Source organism: Rhynchophorus ferrugineus, unplaced genomic scaffold, assembly GCF_030347505.1.
Source record: "Rhynchophorus ferrugineus isolate W39M unplaced genomic scaffold, kcgeb_rfMv2 rfM7, whole genome shotgun sequence".
In the NCBI taxonomy this organism is placed as follows: domain Eukaryota; kingdom Metazoa; phylum Arthropoda; class Insecta; order Coleoptera; family Curculionidae; genus Rhynchophorus; species Rhynchophorus ferrugineus.
In genome coordinates this window covers 33,247,683-33,265,941 of record NW_027472586.1, presented here as the reverse complement: position 1 = coordinate 33,265,941, position 18,259 = coordinate 33,247,683, and the positions used below count along the sequence as shown (strand labels likewise).

Genomic DNA, 18,259 nt, shown 5'->3' with positions numbered 1-18,259 from the left:
AAATGGTATCGAAAAAGTTTCCTAAAAACAGTGTTTCGTCAAAAATGGCATAATTATTATATTACACCTTGAAAATGAAAATGTGCAATCTTTTTTTACTTATTTTAGAATTTACATCTTCAAGTTGATATAATTGAAACATTTCCGAGGTTTCGAAATCATAATAACTTAGTTGTTTTCCCATTTCAACACCCATATTTTAATCGGAATGCTACATTTTCTTGTAATGACGTGATTTTGTTTGTTGTTGGTTGTTGTTTGTTTTGTTGAATTAACGGGTAATATTGTATTCATTTATATAATTTATTCATTCATTTTACAGTTTCAATTACTTCAAGGCTTCATGTCATTAAGAGCTTCACATTTTGTAAAGTTCATTTCAATTTCAATGTTCATTTGCTTTAAAATTACAAGTGCATCATTCTAAAATAGTGCATGTCACTTTATTCACTTTATTTGACTTAACCTAAAACAAGTGACAATATTTTCAAAGTGATAAAGCGTACAGCTATGACCACAAACTTACAGTGTTATCTGCATAAGCCCATTTTATGAAGAATCTAAAATAAAGAAATCAATATGTACGAATCTGATATATTTATGTTATATAGCTTGTAACATTGATCTATGAAGAAAATGTATTTTACATGTTAGTAGCTTTTAACGTGTCATTTTTAAAATATTATTAATATGCTTGCACTAAATTTCTAAATTGTTCTACACAATAGTCATCATCAACAAATCGACGCTTGACAAAGTGCAGCTTTTTCCTTTTGTTAACTTTTCTCTTGGTGACTCGAAAATTAAATAACTGCCATTTAGAAGCCGTGAAAACCCCTATCGACATAGGTAAAAATGGTTAAAAACAAGATTTTCGATGGCTTTACTCAGCACAGGCGTATTCTCTCTGACTGGTGTTGAATTTTGCATAAATTATCGATATCTCTTTGCATATATAATTTTTGTTACCCTTAGTGGTTCAATAATTTTCCCAGAAGTCAATAAATATATTTTTATTTACATGTCTTATAGATCACTTCAGTATGTGTCCGTTAATAAAGTCGGATGTTAGTTAACGTTTTAGCCTATGTATTTCACTGGCATTATCATTATCATTTGAATTGAGCTGATTTGCAAGTAAAATAAGACACACTGACTCAACATAGAGGATTCGGGTTTTTTTCATTGTCCAGCATTGAAAGTGAATCATAATTATAATTAATTCATATAAACATCATTGTTTCAGGTTCCTGACCCTGTTCTGCAACTGTCTGCCACAGCCCACGGTCCTTCGCGTCTGGGATCTCATTTTCTTGGAAGGAAACGAAATTTTACTTCGCACCGCCCTAGCTATCTGGCAGGTATTGGCTCAAAGAATCTTAGACGTAAGAACGGCCGATGAGTTCTATTGCATCATGGGAATTCTCACCAGAGAGTTGCTGGAGTCCAACCTAATCGACGCTAATACGTTGGTGAAGGCCATCGTAACCATCGGACCCCTAACCGAACTGAAGAGCCTGCGCGATCACTATCTGTACAACATCACGCCTTGGGGTCCATCCGCTCCGCGACCTACCGACAGACAGGTCAACTTGTACCCGAAAACCATCCCGTTGGACATCAGCGCGTTGAAGAAACAGTACGTCAAACTGAAGCAGCGCCAACGTCAAGCTCATATCATTTTCTCAGCGGCAATATCCAGACAACCACCGTCCTCAGCCCCGGTTGCCATGAATCATCTCCTGCTGGGTAAACGAGCTCTGGTACCCTCGAAACGAATGGGGCCTCCCAAGGGCAGTATTCCTCCAGCTAGACACGTCCCCTCGAGCACCCTCCACTGGAAGGACACCCAGAAAACCATGTCCAGCTCCAGTTCCAGCGACACGGAGCTTTGTGACGATGACGACGTACAAAGCTCATCGGAGGAGGAGGAGAACGCAAACCCCACGCAAGCTCAATTAAAGGAGGAGGACGTCGCGGGTGCCTCCACCGAACATCTGCAGGTAGGCGACTCTGCCAGAGACAGTCTCAGTGCCTCGCCGGTGAATTTGAAGTTTACCTCCGACTCGGAGGACGACAACTCCGAATTCGAGCATTTCCTCGCCGATAGAGTATCCGGAATCAGGCAGGATGATGTCCGATTGAGCACTAGGAGAAACAGCGAACGGGCTCTGCAGATAATCCAGGAGAACTCGCTGATACTGCATAGAATCATGCAATGTCAGTCGAGGTTGTCGCCTTCGCCACCTCCGCCCGATGACGCTCCAAGCACGACGTCGCCGGAGCTCACCACCAGCACCGACGAGCCTAAAATACCGGAACATCCTTCGGATTTGAGTCGACAGGAGAAGATGAACAGCGTCTCCTCCTGGGTGGAGAACCAGAACTTGCTCCAGACCAACGCGTACGACTCGGACATCTCGTCAGGTTACTCGTCAAGGTACCACAGCATCCTGGAGAAAAGCAAAAGTTTGGACGAACGTTACAACAGTCTCATCGTGGGAGCGGGAAAGGATCTGTCGAGGCCGTTCCTCAGCGGTCTGCACGAGAGCAAATCTGAGAGTCCCGTGGGGACGAAGATCGACGCTGTGTTGTCCCCTACCGAGGCTTCAGATGCCTTCACGCCCTTCAACGCCTTGCAAACCAAGACTGATTCCGAGGAGACAATCACGTCCAGCTCCAAAATCGACGACAGCAAGTCTCACCAACTCATACAGGAGAACCTCGACCTGCTGAGAATCTGTTCGGTGAGCAAAGCGCGGGGTCAGTCATCGAAACTGATACGAGAGAACGTGGACTTGCTGGAAGCGATATCCGGAGATAGGGGTAGTCAGAAGAGCGAGGAGGAGGCGGGAGGTTCGGAACGTAATCTGTTCGTGTTCGACGACGTCTTGATCGATCTGACATCGACGGAAGATGTAACCACCGACTCCGCACTCAATCAATCTAAAACCAGCTGTGATAAGAACCTAGCCGAACTGGATTTGACCGACGTGAACCTAACCCCCGCGAAAAGCCCGACCGGCGAAGCCCGTTCGCCCAGTCACGTGTTTAATCCCTTTCCCGTCAGCCTCAGTTCGAGACAGAGCAAAGAGGTGCCCCTGAAACTGGGCCTGTATAAGAAATAAGACTGTCTAGCGGCAAATCAATAGAGATCTAGGCGATTTAGTTTCGAATTCGGATTGAAGTTGTTTTAGACGCTCTATTTTAGTAATAATAGGATGGTGCGGCAGGACGGGTGGGTATGCAGGAATCGTCGGTGGTTTAGCAGTTCCGCAGCTTTCAATCCCCGTTTTACCTTAGTCGAGATATACCGCGAGCTGTGCCATTTAGCACCTTACCATTATCAGCCACTATGGAATGAATTGAATACTACGTAACGTATATATTATATATTTTCCTTCAACATTGTTACTGAAATGTTATATATGAGATTACAATAAAAATCATTATATTGTTCGTAGATTTGAGCTGGCCGACATGGAAATGCGAAAACAATAGTGTTAATTTTATAATTGTTGTTAATCAATAATATCAGTTTTCGTCTTTTATGTTGGCCAGGGGCGTTTTATTTATACCCATTGTTTTTTTTTATTACTCTTCGTGAGTCCACAATCTGCCCTATTGGCAAAAAGCATTTCTTCTGTCTATATTATATATACATGGCATGTAGAAAATCACTTCATTAAGCAATCTTCTGTATAAAATATTATTTTAATTGATTAGTCTTATTCTAAAGCTTATTCTAAAGTCTACATATGTCCAGTAATCAGATCAGGTGGTGTTAAACGTTTTAGTCTACGCTCTTCACTATCACGTCGCATATTTAGCTGATTAGCGAGTACATTGGGATGCACTGACACTCTTTCGAAGTACTTCTCACAAACACGTTGAATTACACTCGTTATAGGTTCTAGAGGAATATCGCGTTGTATCACTTTATTTGAAATATAGTACGGAGCATCAACAATGGCACGCAACACCTTATTTTGGAACCGTTGAATGATGGATATATTAGACTTGCTAGCGGTACCCCATAGTTGAATTCCATATGTCCAAATGGGCTTGAGTATAGACTTACACAGCAATACCTTGTTATCTAATGATAACTTGGATTTGCGCACAATGAGCCAATACATTTGATATAATTTTAGTCCCAGTTGTTTCCGCTTAGAGAGTATGTGCTTCTTCCCGGTTAGGCGTCGATCTAAATGCATACCAAGATATTTAACATGCTCTGCTTGGGGGAGTTGACGATGATTGATATTCACTGGTGGACATGTTCTTCTACGCAGGGTAAACGTTATATGCGTGGATTTTGATTCATTGGCTTTAATGCGCCATGTCTTCAACCATAATTGTATTTGCTCCAAGTGGGTTTGTAGGTTTATTGATGCTGTGACTGGATCTTCATGGGATGCTAACATTGCTGTATCGTCTGCATATGTTGCCACAGTAGTTACTTTTGTGGTGGGCAGATCAACCGTATACAGAAGATACAGTACTGGACCCAGTACACTACCTTGCGGAACTCCTGAATATATGGGATTTAATTCGGTATGTTCATCGCCTTGATTTACAATAAAATGTCTGTCAGTGAGATACGATTTTAGTAGCTGATAGTCCGGATGAGGGAGAAGTTTCTTTAGTTTAACATGAAAGCCCGTATGCCATACTTTGTCAAAAGCCTGAGATAGCCATCGTTAAAACTTCGAGTATCTATCAAAAACCGATTATAATGACAGTAAATGACAGTAATCTGTAAATCTTTGTCGTTCGATAAAAATAATAATGAATTGTCAACAACAATTATTTTTGTGCGTTTCGGACAGGGAATGCACATACAAGTTTTTTTAATATCCCATAATTTATTCTATGGTTCCTACATCAAGTGGCAGTTCAGTTAAGCATCAAGTCAAGTCTGCTCGATTTGTAATATAAGACTTTCATCTATTTATCTAAAGAAAATTACTCTTGACAATTCATTTTGGGTACTTGCATGTATTTATAGTTTTATATAGTTTATAGATAGTTTTGATATTTATGTACATAAAATAATAGTTTCCTCTTTAGTATTATTGAGCAATTCAATGCTGATCATGGAGCCCTCCAAATTATATTTTCGATTTGTGATATTTTTTGTTGTTTGATTTAATGAAATCTTATACCGAAGCTCCGCAAAGACTTTTAGAAACGTGTGGTGATATTCCACCGACATATTGCTATTGTTGGTTTTAGTCGACGATTCAGCAATTTAAAAATAGGGGTATTCGACGAGGGTCACTATTTATATTTCGGGAATGGGAAAACTTCTGCATACGGTTAAACCAGTTTTCAAAGCATTTATTCCATTCCGAATGAGGTATCCTCAAAACATTATTTTTGAACGCTCTAATAGCTTCTTCGGGCGATGAAAATCGTTGACCATATAGATTATTCTTCACGGATGAGAACAAAAAGAAGTCATTGGGCGCCAAATCAGGGCTGTGTGGCGGATGATCCATCAATTCGATGTTTTAAGTGCTCAAATATTGTCTTGTTTGAGAGCTCGCATTGTCATGGTGAAGAACAATCCGGCGTATCTTTTTTTTCGTTTATTTCCTTATTTTCCTTATTTCACCAAAGACTTCTGGCAAACAAATGACTGTGTACCAATCAGAATATACTGTTCTACGGTCCTCTAGAGACACTTGACCAGTTTTCCCGAAGAAACAGGCCACTATTTTATTTGAAGTGCTTCGTGCGCGCATAACTTTTGTTGGATTTGGTCCATCTTGGAACATCCATACAGTCGACTGCTCTTTACTTTCGGGCTCATACGAATATATCCATGATTCGTTACCTGTCACGATTTTATAAACGTCTTTTGAAGCACCGCTATTGACTTTCTTAAGCATTTCTTTGTACCAATCGACACGAGCCTTTTTTTGAGCGATTGTCAAATTGTGTGGAATCCAATTCGAACAACTATGCTGGTGGAACTAATGCTTAGGGATGCCTCAATCCCACAATAAGTGACATGAAGATCTTGCTTAATCATTTCGCACACAGCATCGATGTTTTCTGGCACAAAAGCCGATTTTGGACGACCTTCACGAAACTCGTCGGACAGCGAACTACAACCACGATTGAATTCACTAAAACATCCGTGAGACAAAATGTTCTGAGTACGTATAACGTCAAAAATCTCAAAATTTACGATGGAACCGTCAGATGGATCCACATGACAGCAGTGTTGCCAATTTCCGAAATATAAATAGTGACCCTCGTATACTCAATTATTTGTGATTTTTATACTCACATCTATTACATCGACTAACATTTCTCTGAATTCTTACCTCGCAGGCTCAATTTTGTCAAACATGTAATAATAAAATTACCTCAGAGTATTATTCAATTTGGGGGACAAGATAAATAACTAAATTAATACTCACCTGAATCAAATTTGCTGGAAAGTTTTTTGAAACTGAATTTGGTTGAATAGATGTTCTAACAATACTCACAATTAAATGACCTATCCATTATTACTTACTGTTCAAAACTGATAATTTTGTGAACTAAAATGATATTATTACCTATGATTAGAACCTAGCCGAACTAGATTTGACCGACATGAACCTAAACCGCCACGAAAAGCCTCACGTTATAAATGATAATACTAAAAAATAATATAAAAGAATATAGAAAAAAAGGTATATAACTTGTACTAGGAGGACCCATCGGCCCTATCTCAGTCTCCAGTGAAATAATGTTTATACATATCACTGCCGTATTATTTATTATATGCACCTCACTACACCACACTACACAACAGTCCATGGTTTGATATTTTTGACTGTGTTTCCTGTTCTGGTGCTATCCAAAAGCTACAATACTTCAATATTCGCGTGAGAATGAAGTCTTTCCTCATGCCCCCTTGCAATTCTCTTGATTTCTTAACTGACTGTGGGTATCTGAAGGTCTCGATGTAGGTAATCAGTCCTATAGTATTTGAGTGTGAGGCTTAGGGCTTTGGTCTGAAAAATTTGTATTTTATTTATGTTACTCTTTGCAGAACATCCCCATATTTAAACTCCGTATGTCCATATAGGTTTCAATCTTTGCTTATATAATAGCAATTTATTATGTACTGATAATTGTGATTTTCTTCTAATTAGCCAGTACATTTTCCTATATCTCAATTACACTGCACATATATAGATTTACTTTCATTAATTCTTATTTTCCAAGCTTGTGTCCAATTAATTATATTGCCTATTGTAATTTTCGTGAGCAAATGTAGCCATCGTAATATTCTCCATTTTTGGTATATCACAAGTGTAGAGTAGATAAAGCAATTGTCCCAGAACACTTCCTTGTGGTACACCTGCTTTAGCTTCTTTTATGTAAACTAAGCTTCTTCTTGTTTGACTCTAAACATTCTGGTTATAATGTACGATTTTAATAGTTCAGTGTATTGTTTTGGTAACATTTTCTGTAGTTTATGAACAAGGCCTTCATGCCAAACCTTATCGAAGGCTTGTGCTACAGATATGAATGACATGGACTCTTTTAAATTAATTTATTTAGCTCAAGCTTATCTTACAATTGACAAAACCAAAAATGTGGACAAATTGATATAAAAACACAAATAAATAAAATAATATATATATTACACATCTGTTCTGAATTTAGTTTTTCTTCTTACTACATATCACTATTATTTTAAGTATCATAAAATCTATTATAATTATTTTATATCAATATTAATAAAAAACATGCATATATTTATAGTAAATCCACATATAAATATAATTAAATATATGGAGAAATGTAAATACTAGTTATATACATGAAAAGTAAACGTAATATTTCAACATAGAATGTTGATAATACCTCAAGAGCCGTTAACAATAACAAAGAACTAAAATAATAAATAATCCACTTTGATTTATAAACTTCAGTAGTTGTATTCGTCAAGAATGGGTGGACAGGTACATACCAGGTGTTTGTCGCCGTATATATCATCGATTCTCGCCACCGAAGGCCACACTTTCACCTCGGGCTTAACGAAAGGTGCCGGGAAAGCCGCCTGCTCTCTTGTATACGGTCGCTCCCAAGTACTGCTAATCACCTGCTCTTGCGTGTGCGGCGCCAACTTCAACGGATTGATTCTGATATCCAATCGACCCTCCTCGATATCCTTTATCTCCTGCCGTATCGAAATCAGGGCGTCGCAGAACCGATCCAGTTCTTGTTTGTCTTCAGACTCGGTCGGTTCGATCATCAACGTCCCGGCCACCGGCCACGACATGGTGGGCGCGTGGAACCCGTAATCCATCAGTCTCTTCGCGATATCGGCCGCCTCGATGTTGGCCGTCTTCTTAAATTCCCGCACGTCGATGATGAACTCGTGAGCCACCAGCTGGGAGGTGGCGCTTTTAAAAAGAGTCGTGTAATAAGGTTCCAACACCGTTGACATGTAGTTGGCGTTGAGGATGGCGACCTGAGTAGCTTTTCGGAGTCCTCGGGCTCCCATCATCTTGATGTAGGCCCAAGAGATGGGCAAGATGGCGCTGGAACCGAACGGAGCAGCGCTCACCACTCCGTACGTGGTGGAATTGGCGCCCAGCGGATTTACCACGGGATGACCGGGTAGGAATGGCGCTAAATGTGATTTCACGCCGATGGGGCCCATTCCCGGACCACCTCCTCCGTGGGGGATACAGAAGGTCTTGTGTAGGTTCAAATGGGACACATCGCTGCCGTAATCACCAGGCCGACACAACCCCACTTGGGCATTCATGTTAGCTCCATCTAAATAGACTTGGCCACCGTTTTTATGCGTGATATCACACACTTCGGCTACAGTATCCTCAAACACCCCATTGGTGGACGGATAGGTGATCATGAGACAGGACAAGCGATTACGGAACTTCTCTGCTTTAGACCTCAAGTCCTCGACGTCTATGGTACCGTTCTGTTTCACTTTAACGGGTTCCACCCGCATACCAGCCATCTGAGCACTAGCGGGGTTCGTCCCATGGGCACTCACCGGGATAAGGCACACATCCCTGTGTTTATCGCCCTTGGCTTCGTGATAGCACTGAATCGCCCTGAGACCGGCATACTCACCCTGAGCCCCACTGTTCGGCTGGAAACTAATCCTATCGTACCCGGTGATAGCGCAAAGGTCCTTCTCCAGCTCGGCGAACAACTGATGGTACCCCAGGGACTGATCGAGCGGAGCGAACGGGTGGATATCAGTGAAATGTTTGAAAGAACACGGCATCATCTCCGTGGTGGAGTTCAGCTTCATCGTACACGATCCCAGGGGAATCATCGAGTGTACCAGGGATACGTCCTTGTTCTCCAGCTTCTTCATATAACGCACGAGCCTTGTTTCGGAATGATGAGAGTTGAACACCGGATGGGTCAAGTAAGGAGATGTACGCCGAAAATCCGTCTTGTAAATGGCTTGAGAGCGCACTTCCGGATCCTCAAGCAGGTTTTGAACTGTGTGTCGACTGCCCAGCACGTAGAACAGGTCGTCTACGTCTGCTACGGTCACCGTCTCGTCCAAAGCCACACCTACCGAGTCGTCTTCGTAGTATCTCAGGTTGATCTCCTTCTCCAATGCCCTGCTCTTGACTTCCGTTATATCCAACTGCGGAAGTATCTTCAACGTATCGAAGAACACTTCATTGGTTATGGTGTTGCTGTCCTTTCGTAGTCCGTGATTTAACAGCTAACAAACAAAAATAAAGATAAGTAAAAACTGTTTTTATTTATCGATGTTATTGTAACAGGTCAATTGAAAAATCCCCGGCCTACCATAGTAAAACACATTTTTTTGGCAAAATTAGTTTTCTTTAATCAACATAATTCCCTTCAAGGGCGATACACTGATTATAGCGACCCTTCAACTGTTCGATACCATTTTTATAGTACGATTGGTCCTTTGCTTCAAAATAGGCCTCAGTTTCCGCGATCACCTCTTCATTCGACGAAAATTTCTTCCCAGCGTGCATTCTTTTGAGATCTGAGAACAGGAAATAGGGGGCACATCTGGAGAATGCGGTGGACGAGGAAGCAATTCGAAGCACAATTCAATGACTTTGCCATCGGTTTCACTAACTTGTAACACGGTATATTATCTTGGTGAAACAACACTTTTTCTTCAAATGCAGCCGTTTTTCGGCGATTTCGTTCTTCAAACAGTCCAATAACGCTACGTAATAGTCGTGTTGATGGTCCTTCCTTTTTCAAGCTAGTCAATGAAAATTATTCCATGCGCATCCCAAAATACAGACGCCATAACCTTGCGTTTTCTTACGGTTTGGAGCGGATTCATCGTATGTAGTCCACTCAGATTACTGTCGATTGGACTTGGGAGTGAAATGATGGAGCGATGTTTCATCCATTATCACATATCGACGCAAAAATTCGGGATTATTACGCTTGATCATCTTCAAACACTGCTCCGAATCATCATTCGTCGATGATTGTTTTTGGTCAAAAGTGAACTCGCGCATCATCCACTTTGCACAGAGCTTTTTCATACCTAAATATTCGTGAATGATGTACACGTATATGATTGACACGTTCAATTGATATCTTTAGATATCTTTATTTCATTCAATTTCAAATTACGGTCATTCAAAATCATTTTGTATATTTTTTAAATGTTTTCGTCGGTAACAACCTCTTTTGGGCGTCCGCTGCGTTCACCGTCATCGATATTCATTTCACCATGTCTAAACTTAGCATGCCAATCGTTGATGGTTGCTTCAAAAAGCAATATTTTATCAGCACGCGAAATTCCTTTTTATCCATTTATTTCACAATAACAAAAGTTGCTTCACTCAAAATGTTATAATTCACAAACTAATGATCCGACGGGCTTTCAAATTTATACACGCATCTTTTGAGGGTAAGAGCTGACCACAAAACATATGGATTGAATTCTAGTAGCACCATCTATGTGTCAGGTCGGGGGCTTTTCAATTGACCTGTTATTAACATAACATATGGGTAAGACGACTGCAAATTTTGATTGTTCTATATGTTTGGGAAGCACCATTTACTTGTCAGTAGTAGCTTCCACACGATACAAAATTTCACTTGAATTTAGCTAAAACATTTTAGAGAAACTGCAAGCTAGGGACATAAACACTGCAGAATTCGCTAATAATGGAACAAAAAATATCACTTAAAAAGATAGTTATTGATAAAAGTTGGTAAAGCATGTATTAACAAAAATATTTTTATCATTTATAGTATCAGTTCAGTTTCAACCTCCATAGAGCCAAGACATATTTTTCAATTCTCGAAAACTCCCTACAAATACTACAAAAAATACATTTCTATTTTATTACGGTTAACTTTTAGTTAACGGTTTCAAAAATTTCCCAGGTACGGGCTACGGCGATATGTTCAACCTAAAGTGAACCGAAAATGCAGCAAAACAAAGAACATTTCAAGTTTTGCCATTACAATAATCGGTCAGTGAAAACAAAAAGAACTGTAAAAATACAATACGAATATCAAACAAAATAGATCCAATTACACATGAATGAAAACATAAGTTAAAAGCATCCAATCATCAGCTGTTCACCATTGGGCATGTCGGCCATCGTTAAAATCCACAGTCCGTCATGGCCTGGGAAAAAATTTGCGCCAGCAGTAAAAACACCCTCGTTTTTTCGAATCAAGAGGTCAAAATCAATCAAAAAGTGTATCGTCACGACCTGCTCGAGGCTGTCGCATTCCAATAGGACTCCCCTCCGATCCTTAAGCCAAAACCGACATAAAACTGGTGCCGAGCCCATTTTCCGGACTTCATCACGCCAGCAGAATGGTCTCCCTACTCACCGGATCTACAGCATGTAGTGCCTTTTAAAGACCAGGACCTGTGCTACACGCCACAAAAGTTTGAAGCAATTACTGCTTTCAGAATGGGAACAATTGTCACTAGAAGACCTATATATCGCCGCGAAGAGGATGTTGTTGTTTTGGTAAATTTATCTGATAAAATACAATTATTACTTGAAATGTTTCATGCAGTTTTTTTAACACCTGTATACATTCAACCAACTTTTCTCAATGATTGCCTTTTTAAAAATATAAATAAAATATCATAATACATATAAGAGTCTAATACTTGAATGATATTGAATATATACTTTACCAAGGTAAGATGATGTATCTTCAGTGCTATGTCTTTTAATCCCTGTGGACCATGATACACCGCAAACATAGCCGACATATTGGCAAGTAGCGCTTGTGCTGTACAAATATTACTCGTAGCTTTATCTCTGCGAATGTGTTGCTCCCTGGTTTGCAAAGCTAAGCGATAACCATCCCTGCCCGCCGCATCCCTAGTCACGCCAATCATCCTGCCCGGCATCAATCTCACCAGCGACTGGTTGCAAGCGAAGAAACCGGCGTGAGGTCCTCCATAGCCCAGAGGAACACCAAATCTTTGCGACGTACCTAGCGCTATGTCAGCACCAAACTCGCTAGGTGGTCGTAATAGAGTCAGACTCAATAAATCCGTGGCGCAACATACCAAGGTACCTAGTGAAAAATATACGTGAGTACCTTACCCTAAACAACAATCATTTAATAGATTACCGTGCGAATGAGCATCCTCTGCAACGGCACTGAAGTCTTGCACGTTACCCTCGGTATCCGGATACTGAAACAGAACTCCTGCTACGTCGTGGTTCGAGAAATCTGATTCGAATACGTTGACCACTTCCACTTGGAGACCCAGAGAATTTAACCTATAAATAAAATGGAAAATATGATGCTAACAAATTAACTTCGATTTCAGAGTTTGAACTGAAATCGGTTTTAATATAGATGCCTGCGTGTTTTTCGATCATCAATATCTATGGACGAAAATGCAAGATATCAATCGAAATAATTATTCAATTTCCTATTGGGTAAAAACCCGGCGCACACTCTCAAGAAACTTGCAAACTCATGTGATGAGAAAACTCTAAAACTAGAGAAAAGGACTACCACGCATCATTTCATTGTTTACCACAAAAAAGTAGAGTTTTCTATGGTGCAATGTGACTGATAATCATCCATACCAGTATCGAAGCGTAAGATTTATAGCCATAAAGATTTGCTACGAATATGGTTGTTCCTGCTAATGTCTAGCGACATTGGTTGTACCAATTGAACGAAGTATTGTTACAAAAAACGACCAGCAATAGCGATAACAGACATAAAATCATCCTCTTGCAGGACAACGGACCCGATCAGACGTTGCAAAAGTTGTGAGTACACTGTCAAAATTGTTGCAGCTCCGATAACAAGTTCTGCTGCACCCAGATTGCCACTTGTTTAAATCGATACGCGATTTCCAATATACGAAATTTTACAGATACCAAAAGTATAATTTATACAAGTTATACCAATTAGAAATGTTTGCTTTATGAACAGCATCATCATACAGCGTCCCCATAAGTGTGAGAAGTTATTGATATAGAAAAAATAGAAATTTCACGGTATAGGCGACCTTGGGGAAATGTTTTGTTTAGTTCAATCAACGGTAGCGCCGCGATCGCAAATTGTGATTGGCTAGTTTAAATTCCTGGTGCCGCCAGTAACATGTAACATGAAGTCAGCATTTTCTATGGGCGTCCATGTTTAAGTTTGTTATTTGTAGGTTTTGGTTTTTGTATAGATCAAGAAATTTTCGTTTTACGTTGTGCATATTTTCTGTTTTACATTAATTATTATGGAGTGATAGTATAAAAATTGATGACAATGCGTCAGTGTAGTAAAAGATGTAGTGTACCGGGCTAAAAATCTACTACAGAAATTAGACATCGTTTCCCAAAGAATGATCTCGCTACTTACCAAAAATTGGGTTAATCAAGTAAATAATAGTAAGTTACCTGGATAAACCACAATGAAATTATATCAACGTTATAGTGTCTGTCACGGACATTTTTGGTGAAAAATTTAGAATTAACCTTCCTTCACGAACAAATATTACGGTAAATGCATATCCAACATTGTTTTTATCAGGTACATACAAAATTATCTATCTACTACATGTCTGTTTATATATTGTTTGTTTACAGAAAATCAAAACCTACTTATGAAGAAAAATATCCCTAAAATATTTGTAATACTTTAATTTTTTAGAACAATCAGTGTTCAATATAAATATATAATATAAATTTTATAGTAGAGCTATTGTATATTTAAATTTGATTGCCTTGTTAAGAAAATATTTGTTACGGTGCCATCAATTAAAAATTTAATTGCTACTTTTAAGGGATTTATTACCTTAAAGAAATCTATTGTGTCTAAATTTACAAATAACTACATTTGTTTAACAAATATTAACCAAGATTGCTTAACTTAAAGAATTTTGTTGGATCTATTAGAGGTCATGGAGGTAGAAACAGCATCCTTCACCTAGTATGTTCGTGAAATCTTTAGAAGGGCACATCATCACTTTCAATTTTTTTTCAATCAATTTTTTCCCGGAGAAAATTGAGAAGAAGATGAACATGTTTGATAACTTATATTCTTTTTTAACGGGAGATCTAATACCCCTTGAGGTTGTTAAATCACCAGTTGAGTCTATATTTTCAGTTCCAGAGAACTTTGCTCTGAGGAAAACAAGAGTCTAATATTGTATTTTAGTCTTATTTTAGGCTATCTAACAAAACTTCTGAAAAAGAGACAACATGCAATATTTGTCTACATTCTATATTAAGTAGTTCCACAGATTAAATACCCTAAAATCTAAATATCTTTAAAAAACACATACATTTTTAGTGTTTCAACTGTCCAATCCATAATGATTTTCAAGACCAAATTTTAAAAGTTATTACGAGGTGTGATTGTATTTTTGGTTTAATGAAGTTAATGCAATATCAACAGGGAATGAATTAAAGTTTACCTTCAATATATCAAGATAAGTTAAAACTCTAATAGATCCCATAAAATTGATGGCACTAAACAAATGTGGGAAGGCATTATAGAAGAATTATAAGTATTTTAATTTTGCCTAGAATAGAGTTCATAATTGTTTTTTTTTTTGCTTTTTGTTTGTATATATTTATATTATTTACACTTATGTATATTTGTATAGGATTTTATTTTAATAAATTAATTTTAAAAATTAAATTTGATTTTCATTTAAGTAGTATTGTCCAATAAATGTGATGTCACAAAATAATCAGGCGAAATGGCAAACCAGTCAAAGCAAGGTATTTTCATAACAGGTTTCTACATAACTACTTTAAACTAACCAATCAAATTCACGTTGTCAGCGCCGCCAATAATTGAACTAAGCACATTTTAAAAATTATTCAATTTAAATAATTTAACACATAAACCAAAAATAACAGAACAATTGAAAAGTCCCCGGCCTGCCATAGTAAAACTAAATTTTTTGGTAAGACTAGTTTCTTTTATTCAACATAATACCCTTCAAGAGTGATACACTGATTATAGCGACCCTCCAACTTTTCGATACCATTTTTGTAGTGCGATTTGTCCTTTGTTTCAAAATAAGTCTCAGTTTCGGCGATCACCTCTTCATTCCACGAAAATTTCTTGCCAGAGAGCATATTTTTAGGATCTGAGAACAGGAAATAATCACTGGGTGCCAGATCGGGGGAATATGGTAGATGAGGGAGCAAATCGAAGTCAAATTCATGGATTTTTACCAGACGCGAGCCAACTGTAGCGTTTTCCCACGCTTTGGAGCGGGTTCATCCTGTGCAGTTCACTTGGATGACTGTCGATTAGACTTCGGAGTGAAATGATGGAGCCATGTTTCATCCATTCTCACATATCGACGCAAAAACTCGTGTTTATTACGCTTGATAATCTTTAAACACTGCTCCGAATCATTAACTCGTCCAAAAAGGAGCTCACAGAAATTCCCTTACACAGAAATTTCTCATACCAAATATTCGTGAATAATATGATGTACACGTTGAGTTGATATCTTTAGAGTGTCTGCTATTTTATTCAATTTCAATTTACGGCCATTCAAAATTATCTTGTGGATATTTTTGAAGTTTTCGTCGGTAACAACCTCTTTTGGGCGTCCACTCCGTCTTCGGTGCTCATTTCACTCCGTCTAAACTTAGCATAACAATTCTTGATGTTTCGTTTTCCTCGGCAGTGTCCGGAAACTCGACATCAAGCCAAGTTTTTGCTTCAACTGTATTTTTTCCTTTCAAAAAACAATATATCATCAACACCCGAAATTCCTTTTTATCCGTTTTTTTCACAATACCAAAAATTGCTTCACTCAAAATGCTATAATTCACAAACTAAAGATCCAACAGCTGTCAAACATCAAAAACGTATCTTTTGACGGTTAGGTCTAACTAAAAAACATATGGATATAATCCTAGTTGCGCCATCTATGTGTCAGGCCGAGGACTTTTTAATTGAGCTGTTAATAGCTTAACCAACAAAGGGTCGGACCTACCTAGTTTGCACTACAGATATGGTCTGAGGATGTAACTTATCCGAAACAAGAAGCTTTCTCCTTTTATTATGTCGGAAACACAACGATAACGCCTCAGCTGCAGCAGTACCTTCATCTAACAGGGACGCATTAGCCACCTCCAACCCTGTCAATTCTGCCACCATAGTCTGGTAGTTAAGCAAACCCTCCAATCGACCTTGTGCCACCTGAAATAGACTTATTAATAAAAGTCATCCACCGGTCGCGCCGGTGTACTTACTTCAGGTTGATACGGCGTATACTGAGTGGTCCAACCGGGATTTTCGAAAATATTCCTCATAATTGTATGTGGAACACAGCAATTGTAGTAACCCATGCCTATATATGATCTCCATATCTTATTCTTTTCCGCTATCTTTCGAATTCTGTTGATCAATTCGTATTCACCTAAATTTAATAGATAATTAATAAACAAAAAACTTGGGAGTTGAAAAAATACTACACTACCCATAAATATCTTTATATGATCTATATGAAAACTCGACTTAACAAAATTTTGACAAGGTTAAATCTTATAAGGAAGAAGGAAGAATTTCTAGTTATATCATAATATGTTTGTAACCTGTAACCTGGAATAGCCGTCAGATGCCAGCCGATGACACAAAATATACATCAAACCCAGCATGTAGCCGTGTAGAAGAGTTTAGCTCGCAAACAATAGATAATATATACATTACATGTACTATAATGTTAAAATAAATTATATTTTATAACATTTTTGTAACATTATTTTATTTAGACTAGAATATTATATATCAGAGCCAAAATAAATTAAAAATATATCATAAATTGTGATGACGTAGGTTCACTGCTACTTTGGATAGACTATATGAAAAGATATGACCACCTAACAGATAAATAATCTAAAATGTTATGCCATTTTTTTTCAATAAGCCTTTATACAACCAAAAATAATTTTACTTCAAGCTAAATTGATTCCGGAAAAGGTACAACAGAAGCCGTAAAGAGAAGTGGAGAAAATTGTTAGAGAATCACTCTGAATGCGGTAAACCTACCGTGTCCAATTGCATTTTTGATAAATATAATGAATTCTAAAACATCTAAAACAAGCGAATTTAAAAGAATTGTTTTTCCCAAGAAGATAGGTGGTATATAAGCACAACTATTATTTTTATTATATGCATCCTGTCTTATGCAACTAAACATACAATATGTATTAATATTCTAAACTTACCAACAGGTTCTTCTATTTCTAATGCTTTATTGAGTGAAATATTTTTTGGCACAGCTCTATCTGTCAATTCATCCAAACTCTAAAAGAGAATATTTTTTAATGTTGAATTAACATATTAAATTATTAGCTCACCTTAAATCCAATAGTGTCCAACATAGTAATAATATCACTATCTCTAGGTCCTATATGCCGGCTAGGAAATTCATCCTTGTTTTGTAGTAACGGCCCGTCTGCCTTTACGGCACCGGTGGTGATATATCTAGCATTGTAGATAATAGACTTTGAGCGAGAGTACCATTTAAGTGGCGCGGTGATTTTGATCATTTTTGGTGAATTTAAACCGCCGAAACACACTAGACTTTTATAATCTTTTATAATGGAATTATTATAATCGGAAATGGTTGTCCATTTAATTGCTTCATCGTGTTTATTACGGAATATTGTCGCCCAAATAACGTAATTACAATCAACATGATAACTTAGGGTTAGAGGGCAGATAGATAGCACTGCCTACTATGGGAAAAATATTGTGTCAAATTGAAAAGTTGTATGCGTCAATCAAC

General features: G+C 38.2%; 2 protein-coding genes across 2 annotated transcripts in view; one reads left to right on the top strand and one right to left on the bottom strand.

Moving 5' to 3' along the window:
- Nucleotides 1-3,461, top strand: part of LOC143199811 (uncharacterized) — a 51,103-nt gene extending 47,642 nt beyond the window's left edge. Inside the window, exon 8 of the mRNA XM_076409920.1 lies at nucleotides 1,247-3,461. Coding sequence (XP_076266035.1) covers nucleotides 1,247-3,128 — 1,882 coding nt within the window. The 3' untranslated portion in view covers nucleotides 3,129-3,461. The remainder of the gene's footprint in view (nucleotides 1-1,246) is intronic.
- Nucleotides 3,462-7,631: 4,170 nt separating this feature from the next.
- Nucleotides 7,632-18,140, bottom strand: LOC143199812 (glycine dehydrogenase (decarboxylating), mitochondrial). Its single transcript, XM_076409921.1, has 7 exons — nucleotides 17,829-18,140; nucleotides 17,697-17,775; nucleotides 16,722-16,888; nucleotides 16,463-16,668; nucleotides 12,616-12,767; nucleotides 12,170-12,558; nucleotides 7,632-9,727 (listed from the first exon to the last, which is right to left on the bottom strand). Exons 1-7 carry the CDS (start codon nucleotides 18,018-18,020, stop codon nucleotides 7,940-7,942), a joined length of 2,973 nt encoding a protein of 990 aa, XP_076266036.1. The 5' UTR covers nucleotides 18,021-18,140; the 3' UTR covers nucleotides 7,632-7,939.
- Between the last annotated feature and the right edge of the window lie 119 nt (nucleotides 18,141-18,259).